Here is a 12,903-nt window from a genome sequence, read left to right on the forward strand (position 1 = left end):
ACAAGAGGTGTCATATTGCATTTCTGTGAGGAAAATGTTATTTCACCACAAATGTAATAAAAATTATTCACCTTATTTACACATTTTTGCAGCCATTTTATGAATTTTACTTTACAAAAGCACTATCAAACCAGATATTCTGCTTTAATTACAGCAGAAACTCCCATCAGTCACTTGACGATTATGAACTCAAGTGTTTGATAGGATTCCTTTAGCAGATTTAGTTGTGGTCATTTTCAGTTAAAATAGAGGAATAGGACATGTCTCGCTTCATGTTTGCAGTGAGATCTCAATGTATGGCTATGGTTGCAGCAGTACACAGCTAGTGACATATCATCGAGCCTGAACATTCATTATTTTAGTACAGGCTAAGGCTTATTTTATGTGTAATTTAACATATTTCAACCCATTTCATGTATGTTTTGGTCATTATCAGGCATTTACTCATACTGAACATTGTTACTTAAAGCTAAATTGTCTTAATGTAGAACTGTTTTGTTCATTGTTAGCTGCTAGGATGGCTGCTGGAGTACTTGAGAGGGAAGCGGTGCCAGTGAGTGGCCAGAAATTGATCGGCAATGGTGTCTTCTGTTAACGTGCAGCTGTATCTCATCGTTTGTTGCAATTGAAATCATGACCTGTGCGGGTTGCAGATAATGTTCGTTCTGTTGTTGTGGTGCGATATCATGTGGTACACTTTTTATAATCCAGTTGTTCACTTACATTTTTGGCAACCCAAGCTTTATCTGCATCCACGGCATACTGGATGAGTGGTCTATGACATTACATTATGGAACTGCTTAATCCGACTGATTTGGATGTAATTATTCCACACAGTTGCGGTCCCTAAACCTGCAAGAATGAATTAAGAGAAAAAGGAGGTTTTCTGTACAGTAAATTACACAAGACTTCGTAATTTACTCATGAAATGGCCACCTTGTAGGTTAGGCGAAAACATTAATTTTCCAACACTCTGTTGCTTATAATGTACAATTTATTTAGGTATCAAAATTCCAAGCAAATATGTACTGAGATATGAAGATTCAGCTCCAGTACTGAAAGTCTACTGACTATGACTGGGTTGCCAAAAACTTTTCAGATGGAATTTTATACATAATTGTTTTTCAGACAATGCGTGTAATGAGATGTTAACGGCAGGCACCCTTTTGTTAGTCATTGTCTTGTGATACAACTAAACCATGTCATATACTTGTGACTCAAAGTGAAATGTCTATTGAGTCAAATAACCTATGGACAGTATATTTCATTACAGTGGAAGCAATACTGTAGCAAACTGATTACTTAACAAACTGTAACATACAGAACCTGTGTAATGACTGTCATTTCAGTTGCGTAGCAGACAGTAATTTGCCTAAGCAGTTATCTGCTGAATTTATGTATTTACCATAAGAATTAATTATATGTCGACTTAGTACTAATGAGAAAGGTGCCTTGCATACTGGACTGAGCAAATTGATGGAAATGTGAGGCGGTATGGTAGCGAAGGTGTACATAGTCACACAGCAGTGCGTACCTCATGTAGCAGGATCATGCAGGCAGAGCCTCACAAGAGCTGCTGGTCATAGGAAGGGAAGATAATACTATGCTACCTTTATTTATTTAGTCAGTGCTATATTAAGTGCACCAACACTAATGTTGTGGACAGTGTGATGCTGCATCTTTCTCTGAGCAGCCTTAGTCTGATTACACAGTTGTCACTATCATCTATTACCGATGGTTACAATGTAACTGCTACTAATGCTTTGCAAAGAAATGTGAAAAGCATCTTATAGATGATAATTTATATTATCAGTGTGCCTCAATTCTTGAGTCTGATCTTAATAAATTCCCTACAGTTTCACACTAACATGCCCTTTTGGGCTATCAAGTTATTTGTATGGTAATTATCTAAGTATAACTGCTGCAACACTCAACTGCTTCGACTAATACTCCATTTTGGGATGAATATGACTTTGAAAGCGACAATCCTTTTGACTTACTGAATGCTGTCTGAATGATCTGACAACTGTGGTGTGTCAGTACTGAATTGCATAAAGTGTCAGGGCAACGGTGATTCAGTGCTGAATGCACACATGCGCAGAGATTTTCACTGTAGTAAGGGAGACCCGGAGCTCTATTCACCATCCTTACATTTCCCCATGCCATAATGAGTAAGGTGACACAAGCTCCACTCACAAATAAAACTCTTGCTGTGATATAAGAGATGTAAATGAAAAAATATTTTTCTCAGGAAAGCTATTTATTTGTTAACTACTATTGAGTATCAGATAGATTATATAATGGTAAGACAGAGATTTAGGAACCAGGTTTTAAATTGTAAGACATTTCGGGGGCAGATGTGGACTCTGACCACAATCTATTGGTTATGAACTGTAGATTAAATTTGTTTTGGCCATCTGATGACTTTGCAAGATGGTAAACAACAGCATCATCAGCAAAAAACTTAAGATGGCTATTCAGATTGTCTCCGATATCGTTAATATAGATCAGGAATAATATACGGCCTATAACGCTTCCTTGGGGAACAACGGATATTACTTCTGTTTTGCTCAATGACTTTCCATCTATTACTACGAACTGTGACCTTTCTGAAAGGAAATCACGAATCCAGTCACACAACTGACGCTATATTCCATGGGCACATAGTTTCATTAGGAGATGCTTATTAAGAACAGTGCAAAAGCCTTCTGTAAATTTAAAAATATAGAATCAATTTGACTCCCCTTGTCAATAGTACTCATTACTTCATGATCATAAAGAGCTGAACAATATTTTCTGAATGTGTGCTGACTATGTGTCAGTAACTTATTTTCTTCCAAGTAACTCATAATGTTCGAACACAGTATATTGTCCAAAACTTACTGCAAATTGACGTTTGTGATATGGGCCTGTAATTCAGCAGATTACTGCAACTTCCCTTTAAGTGACTTAAGCTGCTTTGCTGCACTGGGGATATCTACTTCTATGTTTCTCATCTTGGCAGTTGTTCTTGATTGGAATTCAGGAATATTTATTTCATCTTCTTTGGTGAAGGAGTTTCGGAAAACCATGTTTAATAACTCTACTTTAGTGGCATTGTCATCAGTGACTTCACAGTCATTATCGCACACTGAAGGTATTGATTGCTTTTTGCCACTGATGTATAGCCGGAATCTCTTTTGGTGTTCTGCCCGCTTCTGAGACAGAGTTTCATTGAGGAAATTATTAAAAGCATCTCACATTGAAGTACGTGCTATATTTCAAACTTCTGCAAAACTTTTGGCAACCTTGGGGATTTTGTGTTCTTTTAAATTTGGCAATATTTTTTTCTTTGCTTCTGTAACAGTGATCTCACTTATTTTGGGTACCATGGGGGATCAGCACAATCACTGATTAATTTATGTGGTATATGTCTCTCAATTGCCATCAATACTATCTCTCTGAAATCATTCCACATCTTTTCTATGCTTACACGATCAGATCGGAAGGAGTTAAGATTATTTTTTAAAAAGGTGTTAAGAGCATTTTATCAGCTTTTTTAAATAGATATACTTTGCATTTTTTTGTTTTGTTTTCGATGGTTGTAGGCATTATGGTACTCAGCCTAGCAGCAACTGCCTTGTGGTCCCTGTATTCGTCATGATACTCCATATTTGTCCAGGATTATTTGCTGTTAAGAGGTCAAGTATGCTTTTGTAACCATTCATGCTTCGAGTGGGCTCATGAACTAATTGTTCAAAACAATTTTCAGAATAAGCATTCAGTACAATTTCAGATGACATTTCATGCCTGCCACCAGCTTTAAATGTTATGATTTTTCCAGCATATCAAGGACAGATTGAAGTCACCATTGACTATAATTGTATGAGTGGGCTACCTATTTGAAATGACACTCAAGTTTCCTTTGAACTGTTCAGCAACTATATCTTCTGAATTGGGGTGCTGGTAAAACAATCCAATTAATAGTGTAGTCCGATCGCCAGTATAACCTCTACCAATACTATTTCGCAGGAACTATCTACTTCAATTTCACTACAAGGTAAACTACTACTAATAGCAATAAATACTCCACCACTAACTGTATTTAATCTATCCTTTCTGAACAATGTTGGACTGTTTTAAAAAAATTTGACTGAACTTATTTCCAGCTTTAGCCAACTTTCTGTACCTATAACTATTTGAGCTTCAGTGCTTTCTGTTAGGGCTTGGAGCTCTGGTTCTTTCCCAACACAGCTATGACAATTTACAACTACAATACCAATTGTTTCTACCACTACCTTACTGTGTTTTACCAGCCCCCTTTTAGACAGAAAACCTTTCTGTTGCTTCCTGAGACCTTATAACCTAAGAAACCATCCAGTCCCTTCCACACAGCCCCCGCTACCCGTGTAGCCGCTTCTGGTGTGAAGTGGACTCTTGACCTATCAAGCGGAACCATCCAATGTTGCTAGTCAAGGAATCTGCACTATATATAGTCACAGAACTGCCTGAGCCTCTGATTCAAACCCTCCACTTGGCTCTGCACCAAAGGACCACAGTCGGTGCAGATGGTGAGCTCTGTCTTAAACTCGCAAGCAAGACTTGCAGTCTTCACCATTTCTGATAGCCACCCAAAACCCAAACTCCTCTGATCCAAAGTGACACACGTCATTGGTGCTGACATGAGCCACCATCCACAATTGGCTGCTCCCTGTACTCTTCCTGAATGAAGCCCAATGTGTAAAACACCTTGATTTTCAAATGGATAACAAGTTAAAAGGGAGGTAATACATGGATGTGCTGGTGTTAATAATCAGTTTCAACTGAGCTAAAATATACATTAAAAATACAAGACATAAAAACAATTTTCACATACTCTGTCTCCTCAAGCACAGTTCAAACTGGTGTTCTGTACTACAAAAATAAGATATTCAAGAAGCTCTTGCCTATCAAAGCAATAAATTGGAAATCCCTAACAATTCAAAAGAAAACTTAGAAACATACTTAACTAGCTAGTCTACATATTATCTGAATTCTGATATTCACTGACTGAAAATTTCTGTTAGTTACTTGCTGATACACCATTGTAATCAAGTGGTGGTGTTGTGGTCTTCAGTCCTGAGACTGGTTTGATGCAGCTCTCCATGCTACTCTATCCTGTGCAAGCCTCTTCATCTCCCAGTACCCACTGCAATCTACATCCTTCTGAATCTGCTTAGTGTAGTCATCTCTTGGTCTCCTTCTACGATTTTTACCTTTCACTCTGCCCTACAATACTAAATTGGTGATCCCTTGATGCCTCAGAACATGTCCTACCAACCGATCCCTTCTTCTGGTCAAGTTGTGCCACAAACTTCTCTTCTCCCCAATCCTTTTCAATACTTCCTCATTAGTTATGTGATCTACCATCTAATCTTCAGCATTCTTCTGTAGCACCACATTTCAAAAGCTTTTATTCTCTTCTTGCCTAAACTATTTATCGTCCATGTTTCACTTCCATACATGGCTACACTCCATACACATAATTTCAGAAACGACTCCTGACACTTAAATCTATACTCAATGTTAACAAATTTCTCTTCTTCATAAACGGTTTTCTTGCCATTGCCAGTCCACATTTTATATCCTCTCCACTTCGACCATCATCAGTTATTTTGCTCCCCAAATAGCAAAACTCATTTACTACTCTAAGTGTCTCATTTCCTAATCTAATTCCCTCAGCATCACCAGACTTCATTCGACTACAATCCATTATCCTCGTTTTGCTTTTGTTGATGTTCATCTTATATCCCCCTTTCAAGACACTATCCATTCCGTTCAACTCCTCTTCCAAGTACTTTGCTGTCTCTGACAGAATTACAATGTCATTGGCGAACCTCAAAGTTTTTAATTCTTCTCTATGGATTTTAATACCTACTCCCAACTTTTCTTTTGTTTCCTTTATTGCTTGCTCAATATACAGATTGAATAACATCGGGGACAGGCTACAACCCTGTCTCACTCCCTTCCCAACTGCTGCTTCCCTTTCATACCCCTCGACTCTTGTAATTGCCATCTGGTTTCTGTACAAATTGTAAATAGCCTTTCGCTCCCTGTATTTTACCCCTGCCACCTTCAGAATTTGAAAGAGAGTATTCCAGTCAACATTGTCAAAAGCTTTCTCTAAGTCTACAAATGCTAGAAATGTAGGTTTGCCCTTCCTTAATCTAGCTTCCAAGATAAGTCGTAGGGTCAGTATTGCCTCACGTCTTCCAACATTTCTACAGAATCCAAACTGATCTTCCCCAAAGTCAGCTTCTACTAGTTTTTCAATTCGTCTGTAAAGAATTCGCATTAGTATTTTGCAGCTGTGACTTATTAAACTGATAGTTCAGTAATTTTCACATCTGTCAACACCTGCTTTCTTTGGGATTGGAATTATTATATTCTTCTTTAAGTCTGAGGGTATTTCGCCTGTCTCATACATCTTGCTCACCAGATGGTAGATTTTTGTCAGGACTGGCTCTCCCAAGGCCGTCAGTAGTTCCAATGGAATGTTGTCTACTCCGGGGGCCTTGTTTCGACTCAGGTCTTTCAGTGCTCTGTCAAACTCTTCACGCAGGATCTTATCTCCCATTTCATCTTCATCTACATCCTCTTCCATTTCCATAATATTGTCCTCAAGTACATCGCCCTTGTATAGACCCTCTATATAATCAAGTAAATGTTTAATATTACCGCAAGATAAACAGGAGTTTTACTGTCACATCATAACCACACTGGAGTGCAAATCTGACAGCATAGTTGTGAATGAAGTAAACCACTTACTACTGAAAGTACTTTTATTACAAACAGCTATGTACAGCGAGAATGCAACTGCAATTCTGGATGGAGAGTGCTGTTTATTCAAACATCCAATACTTCAGAAACATTCCAAAAAATGACAAATACTAAATAACAAATAACTGGTGCCCTGCAGCTCACAAGCCGTGTTGTGCCACACTGCATGCAGCATAGATCGTAGCATTATCTACATTACTAAAGCACAATCTCAGAGCCCAGTACTGCAACTTGCCCACCTAATGGCATCCAGTGGTAAGAAAGTTTAATTTTCAGTATTTCACCAAATTATTGAAAGAATTTAAAAATTGTTAAATGCTGCCATAATCTGATCTTTAAGAAATACAATATTATATTTATAGTCCACACAATAAAACAAGTATTACAGTTGGAAACTGCATATCTCAATGCACTGTAAATGACAGTGTGCAAACACTCCGACAATATTCCTCCAGCATTTCAGAATGAGAACACTTAGTGATTTCTGACAAAACCCTAGAAAGCAGCAAAGGTACCCCTGAACAACTGTTTGTGTGTAGTACAACATTAGCAGGTCTAGTTTCCAAACTAGCAAACAGGTGAGTGAATTGAGTCTGTGGCCACCTTACATTCTCGCCTCTGTCACTGGAGCTACTTCCTGACACACACTTCACGGGTGCGTCCCTTCATCGAATACCATGACCACTTTGCCGGCTGCTGATGTCAATGGTTCTGCGTCCGTTGCCACGGTATTATCGGCAGGTACGGGCACCAAACATAAGCAAATTATTTCTCGCTGACACCCCCCCCACAAAATTATGAAAAGATAACAGTTTATCACTTACAACAGTTTTGCTATTTGAGCAGTAAAACTTCAGGATCCCACATGACATTTTAGTTTATTACTTCTTTACTAATACTTTTCTCAAGGGCATGCAGCTTTACTGTATGATTAAATGATGATGGCGTCCTCTTGGGTAAAATATTCCGAAGGGAAAATAGGCCCCCATTCGGATCTCCGGGCGGGGACTACTCAGGAGGATGTCATTATCAGGAGAAAGAAAACTGGCATTCTACTGATTGGAGCGTGGAATGTCAGATCCCTTAATAGGGCAGATAGGTTAGAAAATTTAAAAAGGGAAATGGATAGGTTAAAGTTAGATACAGTGAGAATTAGCGAAGTTTGGTGGCAGGAGGAACAAGACTTTTGGTCAGTTGAATGCAGAGTTATAAATACAAAATCAAATAGGGGTAATTCAGGAGTAGGTTTAATAATGGGGGGGGGGGGGGGGGGGGGGAGGAAATGCGAGTAAGCTACTACAAACAGCACAGTGAACGCATTATGGCCAAGATAGATACGAAGCCCACGCCTACCACAGTAGTACAAGTTTATATGCCAACTAGCTCTGCAGATGATGAAGAAATTGAAGAAATGTATGATGAGATAAAAGAAATTATTCAGGTAGTGAAGGGAGACAAAAATTTAATATACATGGGTGACTGGAATTCAACACTAGGGCAACTAAGAGAAAGGAATGTAGTAGGGGAATATGGATTGGGGCTAAGAAATGAAAGAGGAAGCCGCATGGTAGAATTTTGCACAGAGCACAACTTAATCATAGCTAACACTTGGTTCAAGAATCAAGAAAGAAGGTTGTATACACGGAAGAACCCTGGAGATACAAGAAGGTAAGACAGAGATTTAGTAACCAGGTTTTAAATTGTATGAAATTTCCAGGGCAGATGTGGCCTCTGACCACAATCTATTGGTTATGAACTGTAGATTAAAACAGAAGAAACTGCAAAAAGGTGGGAAATTAAGGAGATAGGACCTGGATAAAATGAAAGAACCAGAGGTTGTACAGAGTTTCAGGGAGAGGATAAGGTAACAATTGACAGGAATGGAGGAAAGAAACACAGTAGAATAGGAATAGGTAGCTTTGAGGAATGAAATAGTGAAGGCAGCAGAGGATCAAGTAGGAAAATGACAAGGGTTGGTAGAAATCCTTGGGTAACAGAAGAGATACTGAATTTCATTGATGAAAGGAGAAAATACAAAAATGCGGTAAGTGAAGCAAGCAAAAAGGAACACAAACATCTCAAAAATGATATCGATAGGTAGTGCAAAATGGCTAAGCAGGAGGCTAGAGGACAAATGTAAGGATGTAGAGGCTTATCTCATGAGGGGTAAGATAGATACTGCCTACAGGAAAATTAAAGAGACCTTTGGAGATAAGAGAACCACTTGTATGAACATCAAGAGCTCAGATGGAAATCCAATTGTAAGCAAAGAAGGGAAAGCAGAAAGGTGGAAGGAGTATATACAGGGTCTACACAGGGGTGATGTTCTTGAGGACAATATTATGGAAATGGAAGAGAATGTAGCTGAAGATGAAATGGGAGATACGATACTGCGTGAAGAGTTTGACAGAGCACTGAAAGACCTGAGTCGAAACAAGGCCCCCGGAGAAGACAACATTCCATTAGAGCTACTGATGGCCTTGGGAGAGCCAGTCCTGACAAAACTCTACCATCTGGTGAGCAAGATGTATGAGAAAGGCGAAATACCCTCAGACTTCAAGAAGAATATAATAATTCCAATCCCAAAGAAAGCAGGTGTTGACACATGTGAAAAATACCGAACAATCAGTCTAATAAGCCTCAGCTGCAAAATACTAACACGAATTCTTTACAGACGAATGGAAAAACTAGTAGAAGCCGACCTCGGGGAAGATCAGTTTGGATTCCGTAGAAATACTGGAACACATGAGGCAATACTGACCTTATGACTTATCTTAGAAGAAAGATTAAGAAAAGGCAAACCTATGTTTCTAGCATTTGTAGACTTAGAGAAAGCTTTTGACAATGTGTAGTGGAATACTCTCTTTCAAATTCTAAAGGTGGCAGGGGTAAAATACAGGGAGCGAAAGGCTATTTACAATTTGTACAGAAACCAGATGGCAGTCATAAGAGTTGAGGGGCATGAAAGGGAAGCAGTTGTTGGGAAGGGAGTGAGACTTGGTTGTAGCCCCTCCCTGATGTTATTCAAACTGTACATTGAGCAAGCAATAACGGAAACAAAAGAAAAGTTATAGTAGGAATTAAAATCCATGGAGAAGAAATAAAAAATTTGAGATTCGCCGATGACATTGTAATTCTGTCAGAGACAGCAAAGGACTTGGTAGAGCAGTTGAACAGAATGGACATTGTCTTGGAAGGAGGATATAAGATGAACATCAACAAAAAGTCGGGTGATGCTGAGGGAATTACACTAGGAAATGAGACACTTAAAGTAGTAAAGAAGTTTTGCTATTTGGGGAACAAAATAACTGATGATGGTCGAAGTAGAGAGGATATAAAATGTGGACTGGCAATGGCAAAGAAATCGTTTCTGAAGAAGAGAAATTTGTTAACATCGAGTGTAGATTTAAGTGTCAGGAAGTCGTTTCTGAAAGTATTTGTATGGAGTGTAGCCATGTATGGAAGTGAAATGTGGACGATAAATAGTTTGGACAAGAAGAGAATAGAAGCTTTCGAAATGTGGTGCTACGGAAGAATGCTGAAGATTAGATGGGTAGGTCACATAACTAATGAGGAAGTATTGAATAGGATTGGGGAGAAGAGGAGCTTGTGGCACAACTTTGACTAGAAGAAGGGATCAGTTGGTAGGACATGTTCTGAGACATCGAGGGATCACCAATTTAGTATTGGAGGGCAGCGTGGAGGGTAAAAATGGTAGAGGGAGACCAAGATATGAATACATTAAGCAGATTCAGAAGGATGTAAGCTGCAGTAGGTACTGGGAGATGAAGAAGCTTTCACAGGATAGAGTAGCATGGAGAGCTGCATCATACCAGTCTCAGGACTGAAGACACCAACAACAACATGTAACAGAGGAGATACTACAATTAATACAGTAATGAGAAAAATGTAAAGATGTCACTCAAAAATGAAATTATATGGAAACACAGAAGAGCTAAAGAAGAATGAGTACAGGAAAGGTGTCACATGACAGATAAAAATCTGAAACAGTGTAAAGGTGCTGCACTCAAACTAACCACTTTAGTGAATAGAGACTAATGAGCACAATAACCAGAGATGGAAAACGGAAGCAGAAAATATGGCACAAACATGGAAAGAAAACTTGGGAAACCTTTAAAGTTGCACAGGAGAAATTATTTCAAGAGAAAATGAGAACACAGTGCAAGACAGTAATGATAAGAATGAAGCGATACTCCATCCGGAATTTCCAAAAGCTTTGATCGAACTTGAAAGAAAAAATACACAAGCTAACAGAACTTTTGTGCGCAGCCCAATAACTGTAATAGCTCATGAATGAAATTCATCTAACTGCCAGTTTCATAAGCTCTTAAAAAGAAAATAATTAACACAATTCATAAGAAGACAAGAGCAAATAAATGTACTAGTTATTGCACATTCGGTCTAGCAAAATGTCTATCAAAAATTTAGGAGAAGTGTGTGCATCCAAGATGCAATTTTGGCACTTCAGTTAATAACAGAGAGAAGATTCAGGAAAACGAAGGAAATGAGCATTGCATTTGCAGATTAGTATAAAGTTAGAAATTTTAATTCTAAGTCAGTATGGCAAGTCTCCATCTTTTTTTGTGGTCCTTCTTGCGTATGGAAACAGGGTTTGCCTGTTAACCCGAATGTGGCAATGTTAGTGATAAAGGGTGGTCAGATGTCCCTTCTGTCACCTGTGCTTGACAGTGCTACCAGAAGTACCCTCTGCTACACAACGTGAGAAGGCTTTTGGAGTGCAGATGCGTAGTTATCAATAATCTGAAAAATTTCAGCAACTTGAAATACTTAAAAGCCATTTTACAAAAACTTCCAGGGTGGCAAAGATGATAATAATAATCATTGCTCATGAAACAAAACACAACAACCTGTTTGAGGTAAAGGCATTTCAACTCAAGTGACTGGCAGGTGTGACACTCACCCACAGTCTCCTCGTACACATCTATTGGCTGATCCAGCAGAGACACAGCAGAAGTCACTCTCTCAGCAGGAGCAGCTGTAGATGGAGGTGCAAGGTCTAGCAAGAGTGGAGAATCACCAGGCCCCAGGCCCCCTCCAGGGTCACACAGGGAGGGCAGCTGCACTCCGGTAGAGCTGCCGCCCAAACCGGCGCTCACTGGTGTCGTCGGCTCATCCGTCAGTTTGGAATAGTTGAACTGTTTCTGTTGGTTTCGACCTGTAATATGACATGGAAATGGTGTAGACTGAGGTCTCAAGTGTGCTTGGGAGAAACTGAAAAGGATAAGTAAGATGCAGAATAAATAAAGCTGCAATGTACAATAACTACAAATAAAATTGTAGAAAGCTTATCTACATAAATCAGACTCATTTGGTAAAACCCTTTTCTGCAGTACATCAATTGCCCAATGAGTAATCTATTCAGCATTCACTCATTACTACCAGTTTACTTATTGTTGTGAGGGTGCAGTACGATCTCAATTAACCACCAGTTTCCACAGAAAATTTTGAACACCTAACACTTGTACAAAGAGTGTAATATCGTCAATGTTAATCTGAGGCAGTTACAAGACAGACAAGATCCACCTAAGGAAATATTAATGCTCTCTGTTGCTAAACATAAGTAAATTTATAATTTGTGTACAAGTCTGTTAATCAGTGGAACACCAAGAATTCAGCCTAGATAAGGAAGTCACTGCTGACACAAAGTCTGTCCACAGCTGCCCATTGGGATATGAAATCTGTGAGGGAAAGAACTGTCTCATTATCATTATATTAATGGTTGCAAAAATAGTGGCTACTGTAATTAGCCAATGTTCACATATTCTCAATATTAGATATGACTTACTCTTTACATTAGCACAAGCTTTTGACAAAGCACATTGCTGGTAGCACTGAAACGTCAAGAAATATAAAATGCATGTCAATCTAAAAAACTGAAGAATTATCCTGTTAATAATATGTAATCCAATTGTAAATTGTACAAAATTAAAACATCTCAATCAAGATCAAATCTGGCACTCCATGAGGCATTTTAAGATTTGTTAACAAAGCCCGAGCATACAGAATAGGTTTCAAGATAAACGAGTGGCTCAAGACTTCGTAACAGATCCTACTGTGTTGTTC

General features: G+C 38.8%; 1 protein-coding gene across 3 annotated transcripts in view; it reads right to left on the reverse strand.

Annotated features, from left to right (window-relative positions):
• LOC126353937 (activated Cdc42 kinase Ack) overlaps nt 1–12,903 on the reverse strand; it is a 403,423-nt gene that overhangs the window by 139,669 nt on the left and 250,851 nt on the right. For all 3 annotated transcript variants that reach the window (XM_050003203.1, XM_050003205.1, XM_050003204.1), the window contains exon 11: nt 11,741–11,995. In XM_050003203.1, coding sequence (XP_049859160.1) covers nt 11,741–11,995 — 255 coding nt within the window. The remainder of the gene's footprint in view (nt 1–11,740; nt 11,996–12,903) is intronic.

Source organism: Schistocerca gregaria, chromosome 3 (genome assembly GCF_023897955.1).
Source record: "Schistocerca gregaria isolate iqSchGreg1 chromosome 3, iqSchGreg1.2, whole genome shotgun sequence".
NCBI lineage: Eukaryota > Metazoa > Arthropoda > Insecta > Orthoptera > Acrididae > Schistocerca > Schistocerca gregaria.